The 18767-nt window shown below is 37.1% G+C and overlaps 2 protein-coding genes and 1 pseudogene across 2 annotated transcripts; 1 reads left to right on the top strand and 2 right to left on the bottom strand.

Annotated features, from left to right (window-relative positions):
• Nucleotides 1-784: 784 nt before the first annotated feature.
• Nucleotides 785-10492, bottom strand: LOC113091080 (neutral alpha-glucosidase AB-like). The gene is made up of 24 exons (XM_026256503.1): nucleotides 10362-10492; nucleotides 9270-9371; nucleotides 8933-9041; nucleotides 8558-8685; nucleotides 8207-8386; nucleotides 7424-7496; nucleotides 7129-7210; nucleotides 6591-6687; nucleotides 6319-6499; nucleotides 6073-6226; nucleotides 5749-5984; nucleotides 5518-5644; nucleotides 4881-4960; nucleotides 4250-4390; nucleotides 4012-4108; nucleotides 3799-3900; nucleotides 3339-3582; nucleotides 3157-3221; nucleotides 2985-3061; nucleotides 2693-2767; nucleotides 2478-2591; nucleotides 2246-2358; nucleotides 2055-2155; nucleotides 785-1927 (listed from the first exon to the last, which is right to left on the bottom strand). The coding sequence occupies exons 1-24, from the start codon at nucleotides 10382-10384 to the stop codon at nucleotides 1821-1823; spliced, it is 2808 nt and encodes a 935-aa protein (XP_026112288.1). The 5' UTR covers nucleotides 10385-10492; the 3' UTR covers nucleotides 785-1820.
• A 916-nt stretch (nucleotides 10493-11408) lies between these two features.
• On the bottom strand, nucleotides 11409-13747 carry LOC113091113 (integrator complex subunit 5-like; annotated as a pseudogene).
• A 1104-nt stretch (nucleotides 13748-14851) lies between these two features.
• Nucleotides 14852-16103, top strand: LOC113091102 (HRAS-like suppressor 3). The gene is made up of 4 exons (XM_026256538.1): nucleotides 14852-14914; nucleotides 15271-15379; nucleotides 15486-15754; nucleotides 15968-16103. Exons 1-4 carry the CDS (start codon nucleotides 14906-14908, stop codon nucleotides 16085-16087), a joined length of 507 nt encoding a protein of 168 aa, XP_026112323.1. The 5' UTR covers nucleotides 14852-14905; the 3' UTR covers nucleotides 16088-16103.
• The last annotated feature ends 2664 nt before the right edge of the window (nucleotides 16104-18767 follow it).

Raw genomic sequence — 18767 nt, forward strand, 5'->3', positions numbered from 1 at the left:
TGAACTGGTGGGTTTTTGTTAAATGTGAGCCCAAATCATTAAAATTAAAAGAACCAAAGACTTAAACTAATTCAGTCTGTGTGCAATGAATTTGTTTGGATACACGAATACACGAGTTTCACAATTTGAGTTGAATTACTGAAATAAATGAACTTTTCCACGACATTCTAATTTATTGAAATGCACCTGTATAGTCTATAAAGTATTTTATTATTTTATTTTTATATTTGTTAATTCAAATTCTTGAATGCTACTGCTAAATACAACTGCTGTACCTGAAAAATAAAGCAGTTTGTTTTATTTGTAAATCTTGTGTATTGGTAATATCTGTTCTTATTTTTCATAAGATTTCTATCAATCGTGACATATTTTGCCATATCACCCACCCCTACTGTTTCCTCATAACTACCTTATTTCAGACTTAAAAATATTAAAAACATTATAAAATTATACCTTAATTTTAGTTTTTTAATTGATCCAAAGTGACAATGACATAGCCTAATGATTAATATAATAAAAATGCATTAAATACAGTCTGGCTGCACTTTTGTTTATACATAACTTGAAAAAATTCTGTAGTTCTATGAATTAATATATAAAAAGCATAATTTCTTTCAATATAATTACTTAATACTCTTTAATCTCAAGATGGTAATTTTAAATGGAATAAGCAACTATCTGAGACTTTGTTAGCTAGGTAGAACTTCTCAAATCGAAACATTAGTTTAATATTTTCCATAAATGTGGTGCCACAGAGATGAGGGAAAAAAAGAAATGCAGTTGGGAATGTACAGCCATTTTTATTACCATCTCATATGAACACTCATTAATCAGAACTGAAGACATTACATTTGCCTCACATTTTCAGAGCTTTCAGGGTCACCCTCAAAAGTGGAATGAAACAAGTGGAAAATCTGCAACTCGGGGCAGTAATGTGACATGATAAAACGGGAATGTACACAAAGCCCTCTTTCATGAGTGGCCCTGCTTAAAACATTTCCTTGATGAGATCAATAATTTTATAGTGGACTTCACAAATCATCTTCACCATCACAGTAGATTACGCTGGAATAATTATACTGCAAGTGTCTGACTGTTTCATTCTGCTAAATATAAACATAAATCACCCTACCCACCCCAAAAACAACATATTTAAGTGCTCTAGAAAAACAAAACAAAAAAGCAATAAAACAAAATAATCTCACGGATTTAGTGGGTTATTCCCCTGTAAAACAATCCAAACCCAAGATCCACATCAAATTAAATAGACCATAAGCAAATAGAGCTTATTGGTAGTCTCCAGCGATATGATCATAGTTCAACCATTATCTAGCTTTAACATTTCTAAATTAATAGGTAAAATAGCATTGATTTGTGAACCTGTTGAGTTGTGTTATCTTTGAAAAGGAGCTAATCTATTTCTTAAAGAGCATTTCACTTCAGTAATGACTGGGTTTTACTGTGCTCTGAGAGTTTAAACACAATTAACACTCATTTGCTGCCCTAAAATGATTTAAATCCACTGTATGATTGAGTTAATCTGATTTTAATACTACTTTCCACTACACAAAATTAAAAAAAGCTTTTGACGTTTGAACGACATTACTACATTTAAAATGGGAATCATTTACTGTCTGACCCTGCCGTTTTAGCGTTTCTGTTCTCTGACCCACTTCACCACTTGTTCACTTTTGAATTGTTGATTTTGTAAGTGCTCAATGTGTTTATGAATTAAGAGTGGAATTTTCAACTGATGAAATTTTCAAGTGATTTTTTTTGATCATGTAATCTGGCCCGGGCCGCTGTAGAGATCCAGTGAGCTACTGCAGCAGCAGGGTCCAGTCGTCCCCAGCGTTCATCCCAGGTTTACGGAGGGTTAGCACTGACATGAAAGAATCAAATTCAAAGTCCACAGGGGTTTCTTTGCCTGTTTGAGAGAGTATGAGATGATTAGCATGCCATATAAATCTCCGACATTGAGGTCATTTTCATTGTAATACAAGATATTATTTTCTCTCATTACAATGTTCAGGAGAACTCATTAAATATCTTACCATCCATTTTAAGAAGCACCTTGCTGGGTTTACTGGCACCCAGAATGAGAACTTTTTCAATCCATGATGAGGTTAAGAAATTACACTCCGGGCACAGGTTGCTGAGATGAAGGAAAGTATTTTATAGAATTGAATCCAAAAATGTTTGGACAATGAAGCAGATAAGTAAAAGGACAGATTCATATAAATACCTGGAGGTGAGAGCATTATTGGCAAAAGTGAGGCTCCGGTGAATAAATTCTTTCTTTCTATCATAGTTAAAAGTATGGCCATCATCAATGTAGAGCTTGCCTTCAGCAAATTTCTAAAAAGTGTGGAAAAAAGAGAAAGAGCGATAGATCGAGAGAAGTAAAAAAAAAAAACCCAATTCTATTAAATTATACCATTTGTTTAATTAGTCAACAGAAAGAACTAGCTCTTTACCTTAGGGCTAAGGGCCACATACAAGGTGTATGGGTCATTTTCCATACAGGCAGATGACCTTCGAACTCTGTCCTTCCGAGGGATGATCGAGCCACCACGCTGGAACACCGGGATCTAATAAAAAAAAAAGAAAAAAAAAGAACACCAAATAAATGAGGAGGTGGATTAAAAAACTAAAATAAACATGATTTTCTTGAAGAAGGAAAGACTCTTACAGAGCTGAGAGTGACTGGGATGTAGAGATTCTGTGCGCCATTGTGTTTTTGAAAGGTGTGGACATCATACCAAACCTAAATATGGAGGAAAACTGGATGAAGCATCATGCTGAAAATGTGAGTAAATGAACATGAGTTAATCTAATGTAACATTCTACATATTATATAAATTTCCATTTATTTTTACGCTATGCCCACATGATAAGCAAAGTTTTGACATGGACTCCTCTTTATGTCATTGAACAACAAACCTGGTATTCAATATACATAATATTTAAGTTCACAGTATCACCTCTCCAGCTCCAGGCAGATAGGCTGTGACCCCACGAGACCCTTCCTCAGTGACTGGGTGAACCAACAAATCGCTTCCTAAACAACAATAAAACAGAAAACATTATTAATTAGACTAACTGATGTTAGATTTTTTTTTAACTAAAAACTTTTCAAGTGTTTTTCTCTCTCACCAATTAGGAATTCATCATCAATGGTGAAAGTTGCTGTATCCTTGGGATAATCAACCCAAAGAGGTCTGAGACAAGAAACAGAGCACTCATGTAAAATGAGTACTTATGACTACACATACAATTTAGTCTGCATGAAATAACGAACAATATCATAAGCAAGCATTCACAGGGACCTCGCTCACCTCATGACTGGTGTTCCGGTCCTATATGCTTGGAAGAACAGCTGGTACCAGTATGGCAGAAGAGCATAACGCTGGCGGATTGCCTCCCGGATGAGTGCTGTGTTCTCTGGGCCAAAGAGCCAGGGTTCCCTGCGTGGGGTGTCTAGATGAGCATGAGCGCGGAAGAATGGCTGATACGCACCTGTCTGATACCAGCGAACCAGAAGCTCAGTGCTGGGATTCTTAAAAAAGCCACCAACATCAGCTGTAATGAAGAAGAGAGATAAATGATTAGCATGATTGCAAAATATAAATATATACTGCATTAGACACATCCTGTGCCCACTGTGTGTTTGTTATGAAATATCTTTCCCAATTTGACAGCTACACATAAAACTGCAATACTTATTCTAAAATGTTCAAATACATTTCCCCCCAAAATCACCAAAATTTTAAAGTTTGCTTGTAGAGAATTACTGACCTCCACAAAACGAGACGCCCACAAGCCCAAGACTGAGACACATGGGAATAGAAATCTTGAGATGGTCCCACTCAGCTGCATTATCACCAGTCCAAACAGCACCTGATGAAAATATACAAACCCAAATGTTTCTTTCACAGAACATGTACAATAAAATGATTACAGTGTCTCAAACTTTAAGTTAAGACTGTAAAAACAAACACATAAATTTACCAAATCTCTGAGAACCAGCAAAAAAGGCTCTGGTCAGCACAAAAGGCCTTTCAACTCCTCCAGATCGTTGAATCTGACCTTCGGCAGTGGCCATTTGCTGCAAAATATTAAAAATAGGAATTTAAGGAAAATAAGAGAATAATATTTAATTTGGAAGAATATTTAACGCAGGTGGTAGAGTATAAAATAAATTTGTTGGTAATATAATATTCCATTTAACCATACATCAGTTCCTCACCACATAAAGTCCATAAATATTGTGAATGTCTCTGTGCTCCCAGTTTCCATGCAGTGCATCTTTGTGCATAGTGACCTCTGGCCCATTGAACACCGATGGCTCGTTCATGTCATTCCAAGTAAAGAGATTCTCCATCGAACCCTGAAAAGCAACATGTAGAGTTGTAACAATGGGATTTGTTTGGCCATTTTCACTTTTAACACAGTGTCATAATGACATGTGAGGTGTCAACATTTCCAAATATAAAGAAATTCTGTTCACAATGCAAAAATGCTTCGCAGCTAATCAGAAGCGGGACTTCATTAAGATTTCACAGTGGAATGGAAATCAAAGACTGACACAATGTCCTTCACAGTCTTCTGCAGTCTGCTGCACAGATGAATAACTCAGATGTTGTACTCTGAAGGGAAATGGCATCATAAAACTTCAAGCATCACCACATCCTACCGAGGTCAGAAGAGGTGAAAAACATGTAGCGCTACAACACCTGCTTTGATCATTTATTTGCAACTCCTAGAACATGAAGGAAATCAGTTAAGCTAACTTTTGTTTTTGGTCAAGAGCATTATGATACAACAGTTTCAGATCCTTTTCCTAGATAAGGGTTCCACCATGAACACAAAGTTCTCACCTCATATTGATCATAGGTGAACATGCTAGCCCACCAGGCCCGCATCTCTGGATTTGTAAAATCTGGGTAACCAGAGTTTCCTGTGATAAGACCAGAGATGCTATTAAACTACAATACATCTAACATTAAGCATCTTAACATAGACACCACACATATTAAGTAAAATTGTGTTAGTTTTTTTTTCTTTAAGAAATTAATACTTTTACTCAGCAAGGATCCATTAAATTGATCAAAAGTGACAGCAAAGACTTTTACATTGTCAAAATAATTGTATTTATACATATATAAATAAATAATTTTGATCTGTCTATTCATCAAAGAATCCTGAAAAAGATATCTCAGTTTCCACAAAAATATTAACCAGCACAACTGTTTTTGCAAAATTGAGAATTAAAAAATATTTTGAGCAGCAAACCAGAATAACAGAATGATAATGTGACACTGAACATTGGAGTAACGATGCTGAAAATTAAACTTTGATCACAGGAATAAATTACATTTTTAAATCTCAAACTATCAATATCAAATTAATGCAGCCTAGGTGAGCATAAGAGACTTGTTTTCCAAAAACTTACAGACCCCAAAAACTTAGCATGGTACTGTATAAGTAAACTACATTTAAAAACAAACTTCCCACCTGGCCAGCACCAGCCTTCATAATTCCTGCCATCTTTGTTCTTAACGTAGAAGTCTTTAGAAGTAATCTCATTGTGGATCTTGTAGCCACTATCAACCTTGATGTGGGGGTCTACTATAGCCACCATCTGTTCACAAACAAGATTATCATCACAAAAGAATCTTTATATAATATATGGAATGTTCAGAAGAAATCATACCATACTGTATTTTTACAACAACTGTGGCTGACCTTGCGTCTCTTGTCCATTAGGCCCTGAAGCATCTCTTTAGGCTCAGAGAACTTGTGGGGATCCCAGGTGAAGTAGCGCTTCCCATCTGCATGCTCAATGTCAAGCCATATGAAATCATAAGGGATGTCATGTTGGTCAAAGCCCTGGTCCACTGACTTCACATCTTCCTGGTCATTATAATTCCAGCGGCACTGGTGATAGCCCAGACTGGCGAGGGGAGGGAAGGACTGGGTGCCTACAGAGTAAATAAAAACCCACAATATTTCTGACTCAAGCCTGAAGAGAGTTTAGTGAAGAGTTTAGAGCTCATAAGTGGCATTTACCTGTCAGAGAGGCATACTGTGAGAAGACATCTGATGGTTTGGGCCCAAGCATGATGAAGACATCAATGATACCACTTTCAGAGATCCAACGGACGTCCGTCTGTGGCTTCTCACTGGAGCCTTGAACAAAGTCCAGCATCTTACCAAAGACAGTCTGAAAGGAAAAGACAAAAGTATCAAAGTTAAAGATGTTTCGAATACAATATAATAAGAGATTTTAGTATAGAGAGCCTAGTGACCTCTAACCTTTCCCGCTGTATTAGAACTGATGTCTACCCAGGTCTCAGCTGCATTAAGCCAGAAAATACCCATGGTTCTCTGTGTGTTATGGGCTAGCATGACGGGTATGGATCCATATAAGGCCATAGGGTTATAGAGCTCATACTGAAACACATCTAGGTTATAAAGCCTGTAAGGATCACCACCACTAGAAAAAAAGAAAGAGAAATAACCCTTTACTGCTTACCGGTTTCATTGGTGGTATATTTTGATTTCTGTACATTAAGATGTATACTCACTCTGTAGTTTTGAGTTTCAGGTCATCGCCATGCTCTGGAATGCCGTATACATGTTCTACACCAGGCAAGGAGAAGTCTAAACTTATCGATGTGGGGCCTACAAAAAAACATTGAAAACAAAATCATGTGATATTCATTATTATGCTGTCTTATAATCACAAATAATAATATTCAAATATAAATATACACATTTCTTTATTGTAAGACATGCCACAAGGATGCATTAAATCAAATGAACAAATGTGACAAACACATTTATGTGTCAAATTAATACTGTTCTTTTTAATGTTTTATTTGTCAAAGAGTCCAATCGCAGATTCCACAAACAGCACAACTGTTTTCAACATTGACAATAAGCAGTATATTAGACTGATTTCTGAAAGAACATGTGACACTTAAGCCTGGATAATAAAAATAAAAAAAGAGGAATAAACCCTTCAAGATGCTTCACCCAAACTTTCTGTTTCAATAGGAAACACAGTTTAAAAACAGCAATCGTCAAGCAGTTTTATGGAAATAAACTGACGTAGAAACATACCATTTGGTTTAGTATCTGTATGAGATTTAAATGTCTCCTCCCACAGTCCGTCTTCCTCTTTATTACTCTCTCCATCGTCATCCTATTGTGTGGAGAAAAAAAATTTAGTTTTACTTCTGGTTTTAGTTCTCAATGTTACGATTATCAGGTCATACTTCTTTAGTTACTATAGTACTTTCACACATGTTAGTGTTGAATAACTGCTATGTAAGACTCCTAAACTTGAGCAGGTACAGCAACCGTGTAGTATAATTTAACTGAGTACACCCACAAATGCACGAATACAGCTACTGACCTTCTGGCCTTCATCTTGCTGTTGATCTCCGTCTACACTCTCTTTAACCTCAGCACCATCTGGTTGTGCTTGCCTTTGGTAACACACCCAACACACACACAAAAGAGAGAATAACAATAGTAAGGCTTAAGTAGTAAATGGTTTGCATTCATCACTGACATTTACAAAATCTCCTATACTCTGCAGCAAACGATCCTATAATTTGTCCTGTTTATGGGGGAGGAGGACATTCAACCCAAGCACATGTTGAACACCACTTTTGGGGTGAACTATCCTTTTGAATCCTTGCAGAAAAAAACATTTTCATCAACTGCACTATCATTCAATACGATTTTTTAAAAGAAATTAATACTTTTAATCAGCAACTGGATTAAAAATGGCTTTCATTGTTAAGAAAGATTCCCATTTCAAACAAATGCTGCTCTTTTAAAATCCTGGGGAAAAAATTTATCACAGTTTCCAATTGTACTAAATATAAAGCAGCACAACTGTTTTCACCATTGTTTCTGAGGATCATGTGACACTGAAGACTGGAATAATGGCTGCTGAAACCATAAAAGGAAATCATTGCATTTTATATGATATTAAAAATAGAAAACTGTTGTTTTGAATGGAAATATTATTTAGCAATTTTACTGATCTGCATTTCTGATTAAATAAATGCAGCCTTGATGAGCAAAAACATGAAAAACCTTATGGACCCCAACTTCTCAGCGGTAGTATAGAGGTATTCTCCTCAGCTTCCAAATAAAACCCAGTTTAGGAGAGAAATGTAATACTTACGTGTCCTTGCGAAGACGCAGGTGCTCAAAGGCTAGCAGTCCACGAGAGTTCAGGGATAGCAGCACCTCTGGCCCCTCCATGATGTCCAGCCTAAATGGACGGGCACTTACAATCAACCTCTGGCTCTCGGCTCCCAGAGACAACACAATGCCATTATCATCCTTTGACAACACTGAGAGACTGGAGAAAGAGAGATACAGAAAGAGAAAAACGGACAGACAGAGGAATCAGAGGCAAAGGAAAGAAGCAGAAATGAGTTGAGGTTACTCAGAGGAACACAATAAATCATGCATGTGTTTTTGAATATTCTCTGAATGTAACTGTGCACTCTCCGATCAGAGACACACTCACGGCTCAGTAGGAGGCTCTGCTATGAGCACGTCTGGCACCTCAAAGCGCGGCTTCAGAGGTTTCAGCTCATTTATTTTCACCCGAGTCATATTCCCCTGGAGTCTGTATAGCTCCAGCAGCAAGTGCACCTGCAAACAGCAAGAGAGCACATCAAATCAGCCAAAATTCTGGCCTTTGAGCAGGGCCATCGTCCCAGGAAATATAACAAGAAGGTCAGACTAACTACCTCCCTGGTTTGACCATAAAAAATGGTTCTGGGACTAGATTAATGAAAATTAAATCAAACAAACAAAATTAAGCACGGAATATCAAGAAATTCTGCAGATCTTTTAACAAAGAAATTTTAAAAAAATACTGTTTTCAGAGGTACCGGACCTTATTGTTGTCATTGATGAGCTGGAGGGTCAGTCGGGAGTCACTGAGCTCCAAAGTTTCCAGAAGAGCTCGGTATGGGGACTGACCCGGCTTGAGTGCTCTTTGACGTCTACGGACAAACAGAGACAAAAATCATTCATATGGTGCCTTTGCTGAAGCAAGTCAAGAACGCTCTATACAACCACAATAGAGTATACGAATGATAACTTCAATCTCTTATATCAGAATAATCTGATAATAATTATTTGTTATCCTTCACAGGATTCTTAATCCCAGTTGCACACTGCAGAGATCTAGCATAGCTATAATGTAGTGATTAACAGTACAACTGACATACTTGCAGAAGGCACTCTGATCACAGGTTTTAAAGTTTCCCCGATCCACAGCAAAGGCGCTGTTAAAGAACAGACACACAAAGAACACAGACAGCAGCCCCATCCTAAAAAAAGTACAAGAGGAGAAAGTTTGAATTAAAATAGGCTACTGCTTTGAAACATGTTTGAGTAATGAATGAGCAGAGTGGAGTAACAATAAGAGTCAGTGCTAGGTTCACTTTATTATTTGCCACCCTTGAGGATCATTTTCTTCTTGTCTGTTATTAGATGTGGGATCATGGTAGGAAATTAACACCCAGTCATCCATGCATTTCCACAGTGGCAGGTACTTTTGCTTTATCTCCTTTTCACTATGATAACCTTTTCACTTTGAATGTAACACAATCTCATAATATTTCTACAGATATTCTTAATTTCTTTGTAATATTTTTTTTAAAGAGATGGGACGATCATGTTATTGCCCACAATCCAAAGGAGATCAGAGTCCATTCATGGGACCTGGCAGAATGGCAGCTGAGATGAAAAGAAAAAAAAAATAGAAATGAAAGAAAGAAAAAGGTTTAATTCAAAAAGTTGAATTTTCTCAATGATTTTATTATTATATATATTTATGCACTCCATAAAGCTTATCTTTCCCCTTAATTAAAAAATACGGGCCACTTTTGACGTTAACTATGTGCTGCATAAAATAATCTGTAAACTCTACAGATTTTATCTAGCATTGCACACCGATCAAACTACAAACTCGACCCTCGGACTGTTTTTTCCAAATAGATCAACGCCAGGATGAGATGGAAAAAGGCTGCAACGCATGCGCAAATAAACAATCCAATTTAAAAGATATTCGTTTGTAGTATTTTACATCAACCCTTAAAGCTGTTTAAAGACATCAGTATCTTATAAATGAAAAGATGACTCGTCGTAATGCCAGCGATGGCTCAAACACGAATTCACATCGACTATTTTCTTGCTCGTTCAACACCTGCAGCAGATTTACAGCACAGATCTCGTCGGTTAGCTCAAAATACAGACAGAGGAAATACAAAAAAGCCTTAAAGACGGACTGATGCGATACCTTAAAGTCTTTGTTTTACCTTTCAATGGAGTTGACCGCCATCTTGGACAAACCGCGTTAAGCCCAGCCTCCCGGAGGTTGTGTGTTTGCAGGAGCACTATTGGGTAACAACCGAATCCCTACAGACCGCCCTTACCATGGAAACCAATCCATCTGACGTGTGTGCTTGTGTACACAAGATAATTGTGTAATGAAACTATTATATAACAGATAGGCAGGCGTCATTGGTTCGTCTCATCTCGATTTCCAGTTTGTTTTCACAAGGCAGATATTTGATGATATATTAGACATGGCCTACTAAAAGCACACAACCTATGTCATTGTTTAAAACCACGCAGCCTTTACTTTTATGTAGTTTTTACTTTTTCATTTTCTAATTTCAGTGCTATTGCTGTAAAATAAACAACAGAATAACAGAATAATAATTTTAATGCGTTTTTTATTTTTTATGGTCAAACCAACAACAACATACACAATGTGCAGAATTGCAAAAACAACATTTTTCAAGTCCCTTACATTCTGTTTTGGGCATAAACCTTTTTTTCAGTGCTTAAAATATTTACAGAAAATTTACGTGAAAAGTTTCAAAAGAAAATTCCTTGGTCAGCACAGAAAGTAAACTTCTGCGGCATTGGACTGTTCCCCTGCATGTACTCCCATACACCCAACAGCAGTAACCTAACTTCAAAGGGTGAGAGGAGAGGAAAAAGCTCATGAATGTTACTCAACACTGGTGGTAGCAGCTGACCTTCACCCATAAATGATACAAGAAAACAGGAGGCCTGAAGATGCCAGGGGGAGTCCAACACTGATGGTTCCCTTGATGCTTCCCAGTGAACAAGTATAAGGTGGAAAACAGACCCCTTAAAAGGACTGCCATTAACAGTATCCCCAGCTAAACCATTTGTAGCATTGCCAGGAGGGCTTCCTCTGTGCAGGGCTCCCTCCACCAGTTGTTGCAACACAGCTTTAAGCGTCAATGGAAAATAGGCTGCAAGATGTGACAGCAGTCGCATGGAGTAGCCCACTTCCTCTTCCTTACCCTAAAACCCTCCTCTTGCTGTTGTTAACCAACAAAGAAGTGAAACACCGCTTCACTACATATCAGCAAAAGATTAGTTGAAGAGCAAGGTTTGGGAAGCTGGCTACACGAAAGCAGATTGACAGCCGCCTTGGATACCATTGTGTCACCATGGAGAAGCTTCAGTATGCTTGGGTCTCCATACATTGATAGCAGACACAGGAGCTGATGCAACCAGAGGTGCCGTTTCTGCTCAAGCTAGAGGGTTTCAGCACACAGATCACCTATGTGTCCCTGGAGCTCCTCTAGAAATGGGATAACTTGCGACATTGCTGTGGCAGCAGATGACTGTGGGAAGGGTTCAGCACCCTCTGTTGTGCACCAGTTTGTGAGCATTTGCAGTAAGCGGTCACAGGCGTATCATCATAAGAAGAGGGTGTAGGGCCTAGTAAGATCACTGAAGATGATGTAGCAGTGTCTGTAAGGAACTTCAGTACCCTTGCTCCATCCGAAGGGCTTTGGCTTATGAGATGCACCACTAGACCCAACATATTCTCAAGCTCCTCCCAGGGAAAGGCCTGGAACTGAGCCTGGAGTTAAATTAAGATGGAGGGTCTGAGAAAATCCACCAGTTCTGCAGAAACAGTACCCAGGAAAGTGGGGGAAAAAGCAGCCAACTGAAGCAAAAAAGGTACAGTGGCCCTACGGAGATGAGGGAAGTTCTCTCATCCGCCTCCGGATTAATGCGGATGTACATTTTGAGGGGGTGGAGACAGACTATCCTGAAACATCATGAGAAGCTCTTTCTTGATGGTATCAGAATGTCTGGAGGCCAAGTGCCCAGGAAAACCAACCACTGAGCCTATTTTGGGGACTCTGCTGCTCTTGTCTATTGCCTGCTGTTGGTTGATCTTCTCAGAAAGGAATATCGGTGTGCATAAAAGTCTTTGAGGCATCAAGCCAGCACCCTGCTGATGATAGTGCCAGGAAAAGCTGAACCAATATGGGCAACGACCCAGTCAAAATGAGGGTAGTGTCCAGCAAAGCATCCACACAGGCATCAGGTCACCAGGCCCACATGGCTGCTAGACACTGGGACTAGCACTCCATAAGTGAGTGTGTGGCTGCACATGACATCCAAAGCTGCAGCAGCTCATTTAGATTGGACGAGTGAGGAGCCACCCTTCGCCCTTCATGCTAGCTGCTAAGCTGACCAAGAAGGTCAATGGCCCATGTGGACACAAGGGGAGCCCAAGCTTTAGGACTAAGTTTGATAAATTCAGAGATGACTGCATGGACTTCTTTAATACCATCCTCCAAATTGGATACACTGGTGCTGCCTCCTCCACTTGTACTGTTACCACAGTTTTCACCCTCTGCCTTCAGGTCTTGTAGAAAGGCTGCAACATACTCATCATACACTCCCCTTAAGTGCTCCAAGATGGCTCCACGGCAGGCTGGGACCGTCACGAGGCGCACTGCACAGCGGGCATGATCCCGAATGCTGAATTTATGTCCCTGCGTCTGGTCAACTCCACTTATGAAAGCCTTGATTTCTAAGGCCAGCTCTTGAGGACTGATGGGGGTGGTGTTAGCGCATTGGATAAGACACATGCCTTTGGTGTGAGAGACCCGGGTTCGAATCCACTGTGAGACATCAATGTGTCCCTGAGCAAGACACTTAACCCCTAGTTGCTCCAGAGGCGTGCAACCTCTGATATATATAGCAATTGTAAATCACTTTGGATAAAAGCGTCAGCTAAGTGAATAAATGTTTACATACATTTTGCAATAAAATAAGATTTCCATATCGAGTATATTCTGACATGACATCTAGCAGTGACAGCAGTGTAACATGCTATCCTTCATCTACTTTTAAACTTTAAAAACAACACTGAGAAACAACATAGAACATTTATTCTTAGTGTTAGAAATGCACAAAATATAACTGTGCTGTTTAAAGAATTCGTTCATATAAGTTTTAGGTTTTACTGAAAATCCTTTAATAAGATATTTAGTAGTAGTTTCCATTACAACTAACCATACAGTGTGACAAAATGCGGTCAAAAATTGTCAACAAGTGCTTCTTAAACTATCCTGGGTAATAACAGTGAAAATTTTAATTTTCTAAATCTACAAAAAAAAAAAAAAAGCATATTTATTAATGATGTTGCTATGTAAAGCCTACCATGCCAGGAAATTTGATTGAACCTGAAATAACAAAGAAATGCAATGACATAAGGCAACACATGATACTGGATCCGAAATGGACATACAATAACAATGGGGATTTATGTTTCGAGTAGTTATTTTTTAAACCTTAACTACTTGACAATACCTAAAATACTGGACTAAACCTGGCAAACACCTGCTGGCTGTATCATTCTATAAATCAGATTAAATAAACCACATTCGTTCATAGGCATTTAAAAGGGAACAATATTTTTTTTAATTTATACAGATAACGCAGTTTAACGCAAAATGTAACTTCTTCTATAAACTGAAACCACTCTTTTAGAAGTTATTGGTAACATGATTATTCTATTACTGCTCACCTCAGTAGTTTAGAGGAGTGTGGAAGTGAGACGTCAAGGCATCCCCTCGAACATAACAGACATCGTGCCAAAGACTCCATGCACAATATTTAATCTACATTAAAACTACTATTAGAATAGCGAAAAGATTGGGGCAAATGTGCAATATTTGCAACTTTTACAAATTTCAACACCGTTAATGAATGAGCGGAATCTCTCGTGTATTCTTTCGACAGAAGGTGCTTATCACCCTCTGTAGTTTATGATTAGCCTAGTGTTAATGCATTTGCTCAACAACACCTTCCTGGGAAAATCCGTCTAAAATTAAGTGTTTGTCGACGTTATCATATTAGATAAAACACTCCTTCTCCCGTTTGCGCTTTACACATTTGAAACTGGCAACACAGGATCGAGTAAACTCTGAAATGTAATCTCGTTTTTCTTTTTTATCTACATTCCACATTATTCATTATGTTTGGTTAATTTTAGATCAAACACTGTTTGATTCTATATTTAAAGTTAATTTCTCATTTGCTCATTTATGAGGTCAATAACACTGAGCCCCTACTGAATACTGATACAGTTGCGGGAGCTTGTCCAAAATTGGAAATGTAACTCCACCCTGTCTGTCCAATCTCACTTTTAAGGGCGTCTCTATCTGCTCTGAATGTGTCTGATTGGTCGAGCAGCGAGATAAAGCAGACTTTAATTTCACTTTAGAAACAACATCACTGCGACGTATACTTGTGAGTATAATATCCTAATACCTTAAGACCACATCAAAATAAAATACCTTGCTCAAAGCATGGATCGTAGAGCGCAAAATTGGTTAGTTAATTTTAGGAAATTATTTCCATTGTTTCAAATTTATTTACGATATCATTTCCATGAATGTACATAAGATGTGATTTATATGTGTTCCTTGACATAGAGATTTACATTTTCGCATGAAACCTGTTTTGTTATGTGTTTCTAATAGGATGAAAAAGGTGAAAGTTTGAGGTTGCAATGTCCAAGGTAAATATATTAATGACTTCAAACAAATAGGAAGAATGAAAGCTCACATTACATAACAAATAGATATTGTTGTGCTGTTGTCATATAAACTTACTGTTTGGCACTATTGCACTGTATCCTTATTTTTCGAGGTCTGTCGAGAGAGAGAAAAGTGCAGTTCATGTTGTTCTTTAAGGCAACAGAATACATGGCTATATCTGTCTTTGTGTACAGTTTCACTTTCTTGATTTTATCTGGCCTATTCAGGGCAGTGGTATTGCTTTATTTCAGTTAAACAGTATATCCATTTTGTTGACAGATTAATTAGCTCTAGTATTTATTTATTTTTAAATATTACGCCTGCTATTGTTTCCTAGTACGAGAAAAAGCCAGAGCCCGGAGACCTGATTGAAATCTCCCGAGGCTTATACAATCACTGGGCTATTTATGTTGGTGAAGGTTATGTGATTCACCTGGCACCACCCTGTGAGTATTTTACATTCCTCATATGATAATACTAAGCTTAACTCCCATTGAATCTGAAACATTCCATTTAAGTCTCATAACTGCTCTTCCATTTCTTTCTCTACAGCTGAACATGCTCATGCTGGGGCCAGCAGTATCATGTCAGTTCTACACGAAAAAGCCACAGTGAAAAAAGATCAACTTTATGAAGTAGTTGGGAATGATGAATACTGTATCAACAACCTTTTGGATGATAATTATAAGCCTCGTCCTGTTCGAGAGATTCTACGGGATGCACACAGTTTTTTGGGAAAAGAACGTCCATATAGTGTGTTTTCACAGAACTGTGAGCACTTTGTTACAGAGCTGAGATACGGAAAACCACATTCCCGCCAGGTAGTTGTTTGGCATGACTCGGAAAACTGAGATCATTCACACAAGTACTGTAACTTATTTATAATACTCTTAAATATCTCAAAAATGCAAATCACTGTATTATAGTTGTTTATGGCAAAATATTTTAAGATAATTTATTACAGGCTTAAGGTCTCAAAGCAACAACTTTGCAGACAGTGAATTAATACAGATAATTTCTGTTTATTCTAATAGGTGCAAGATGCAGTGAGGACTGTTGCTGCAGGGGCTGGAGCAACGCTTGGCGTTGGGATAATTGCTTATGCTGTTGCAACCTTTCTTGGTTCAAGAGACAAACAGAAGGAGACACAATGAACAGTTATAAATTAAGAACTAAGTGAATTGTTTGTTACTTTTTTATTAACTTTATATAATTTAGATAAACCATTAAATATACATGTAAAAAAAACTTGTCAGCTTTTTTTTATTAGCTTAAAATATATAAATGTATAAATAGAATGTAAATAAATCTATTGTGATGTTAGGTAACTCAATAAAGCAATGAGTCCACTGTCCACTGATAAATCTCTTCTTTCTTGTTCTTATTTTTTTTAATCACAGATCTGTGTTTTTTTTTTACTTGATTTTTCTACTCAACAAATCAGTCTCCTTCAAAGGACATATAAATTTGAAAGATCCATAGTAGTCTATGTTTTGTTTCCTTCTCTCGGTCTGTTTTGAAGGATGCATCAGGTGTATCCTTCACATCTTTCAATCACACAAATCCTTTTCAAACATTCCAATTTGCCCAAAAATGGCATGGCCACCCCACTGGCCTCCCTCATCACCAAGCCCATGTTGACATAGGATGATACTTTAAGCCAAAGTGTACACATATTATCAAACATGGATTTAAATATTTTACATCAAAATTAAACAGCAACTATTTTTTTCTCTTTTAAATTTCCTTTCTAAAATCACCCGCTGCTTATATAAATTCAGAAAGTCTTCCAGTGGACATTCACACAAAGACTTGTTACTAGTCAGGTGGCCACACAGCTTCATTTTTTTTATTTTTTTTTCATCAAACTCACAAACCCCTGCAGTCTGTGAACCCCACACTGATTTAATGTAATGTTTACGGCACTTCATGTTGTTAATTACAATGAATGGAATATATTTTATTTCTCTTTGTATTAATATAATACAAGATTGTTATATTTAAACGGATGTGCAAACATCTGATTATATTACCTCAACTGTGTACTGTAATGGATCACGATACCAATTAAGTTTTTTGTCATGTTATTTGGAATCAGTAACTATTTAAGTAAGCTAATCTACGTAGTTCTCTACCCAGTCCAGTAATCTACCCAGCACTTATGGCATTATTTTACTGACAAATGTCGAGAGCGCATTATTGTAAAGCGAAAGCACATTTACTTTGCATGGATTTCCTTTGCTCTAGCACAAAACCGGACGCACTTGAAATGTGTCTCAACTCTCCTCTCGCTCAAACCGTGTCTTGTGCATGCTCAAATCTAAATAAAGCTTTAACCAATCAGACCTCCAAAACTGACTGATGAAAATACTATGTGAAATATTATTGGCTGAGTGAAATGAACCTGGAAGATGGATCTTTAATTTCTTTCCAGCTTAATAATATTTAGCTATGTTAATGAAATAGAAATGGCCAGGTATGGGTGCTTGGATGATTTGCACATAACCTCTGTCCAACTGGTTGGTCTCTGAGCAATTTATCTAAAAACAACATATTATAGCCTATGGCCCTAAAGACTTTATCTAAAACATCAATGTTATTTCATATGTCAGATAGTCAAATTAGATTATGGTGAGATGCTAATCAACTCAAAACACCTGCAAAGGTTTCCTGAGCCTTCAAAATGGTCTTAAGTTTTTCATTAAACATTATGTAGTGCCTACCATTCAATATCTGAAATAATCTTTCTACTTTGCTATTTTTTTTTATTTAGCCATTTAATAAGACTTTTATTGCTATATTAGACAAAATTCTGTTTCCTAAGCCACAGAGCTAGATACCACTCCAAAACATGTCTTATCGCATTTATGTTTTAACAAAGTAAAAAAAAAAAAGCAAGCACACTTTCACTTTCTTTTTCTATATGGAAAGAGTGTGACACACTCTAATGTGGGACTAGCTGTAAAACACGTGGTTTAAAAGTATCCACCATAGACACAGGACAGTGTGATGAAACAGTGTGGAATGCTGGACACTCTAAATGTCACAGCTATAATTAGATTAGGCCTACATTACATTTTAAAATATACTTGTAATCAGACTACAGTTCTTTTTTTTGTGGTAAAACTGTATAATAACTTTCATTTATAAATCATTAACAAACATTATATAATGCTCAACAGATCTTTAGTTAGGCCTAATACACATTCACATATCTAGAAATATGAGATAATGTTCTTGAAAATGTTTACTAATGACCTTTCTAAACATTACCTAATGATTAACATTAAGGATTATTAAATTTAAATTGAAATGCTTACAAACTTTAAATTCATATAATCTTCATTTGCTGGTCTTTGTTGTGTAGACATCTATTTACACATCTTAAATAATCTATTAATTATTTTTTCATGTTTTTGCAGTAGGCCTACCCAATCTAAAGCTTTTGGGTTACTACCATAAACTGTATTTTTTTTTTATTAACAAACATTACAGCAAATACAGTTTAATCTACAAAAGCAACAATTATATAATTATAAACAGTAGACAAAGAGCAAGTACAGTAAAAAGCAAGTTAACAGACAAAAGTAAAACAAATAAAGTATCAAATAAAGTAATAAAAAATAATACATTAAAAAAAAAAAAGATCCAGGGGTCACAAATGTGATGAACGAACGACTCAAAAAACCCGAAGACTCATGAGATGAACTAATCAATTATCTTTCCGGCTCAAGACTGCATTGACTGAAACAGGTGAATTACTACACTAAGTCTAGTACAGAACCTATAGAATTTTGCGCATGCGCGACTGAACGAATCACTTCCCAAGACAAC

The sequence above is a fragment of the Carassius auratus genome, unplaced genomic scaffold (assembly GCF_003368295.1).
Source record: "Carassius auratus strain Wakin unplaced genomic scaffold, ASM336829v1 scaf_tig00214077, whole genome shotgun sequence".
Classification (NCBI taxonomy): Eukaryota; Metazoa; Chordata; class Actinopteri; order Cypriniformes; family Cyprinidae; genus Carassius; species Carassius auratus.

What these genes read in the sequence shown, in the direction of transcription:
- LOC113091080 (XM_026256503.1), bottom strand. Translation starts at nt 10,384, where the DNA reads ATGGCGGTCAACTCCATTGAAAG. An exon ending in CTGAAACTCAAAACTACAGA is followed by an intron (nt 6,500 to 6,590) that starts GTGAGTATACAT and finishes CTTTTTTTCTAG; the next exon opens with TGGTGGTGATCCTTACAGGC. An exon ending in GTTCTAATACAGCGGGAAAG is followed by an intron (nt 6,227 to 6,318) that starts GTTAGAGGTCAC and finishes TTTTCCTTTCAG; the next exon opens with ACTGTCTTTGGTAAGATGCT.
- LOC113091102 (XM_026256538.1), top strand. An exon ending in GATTCACCTGGCACCACCCT is followed by an intron (nt 15,380 to 15,485) that starts GTGAGTATTTTA and finishes CTTTCTCTACAG; the next exon opens with CTGAACATGCTCATGCTGGG. An exon ending in GAAAACCACATTCCCGCCAG is followed by an intron (nt 15,755 to 15,967) that starts GTAGTTGTTTGG and finishes TTATTCTAATAG; the next exon opens with GTGCAAGATGCAGTGAGGAC.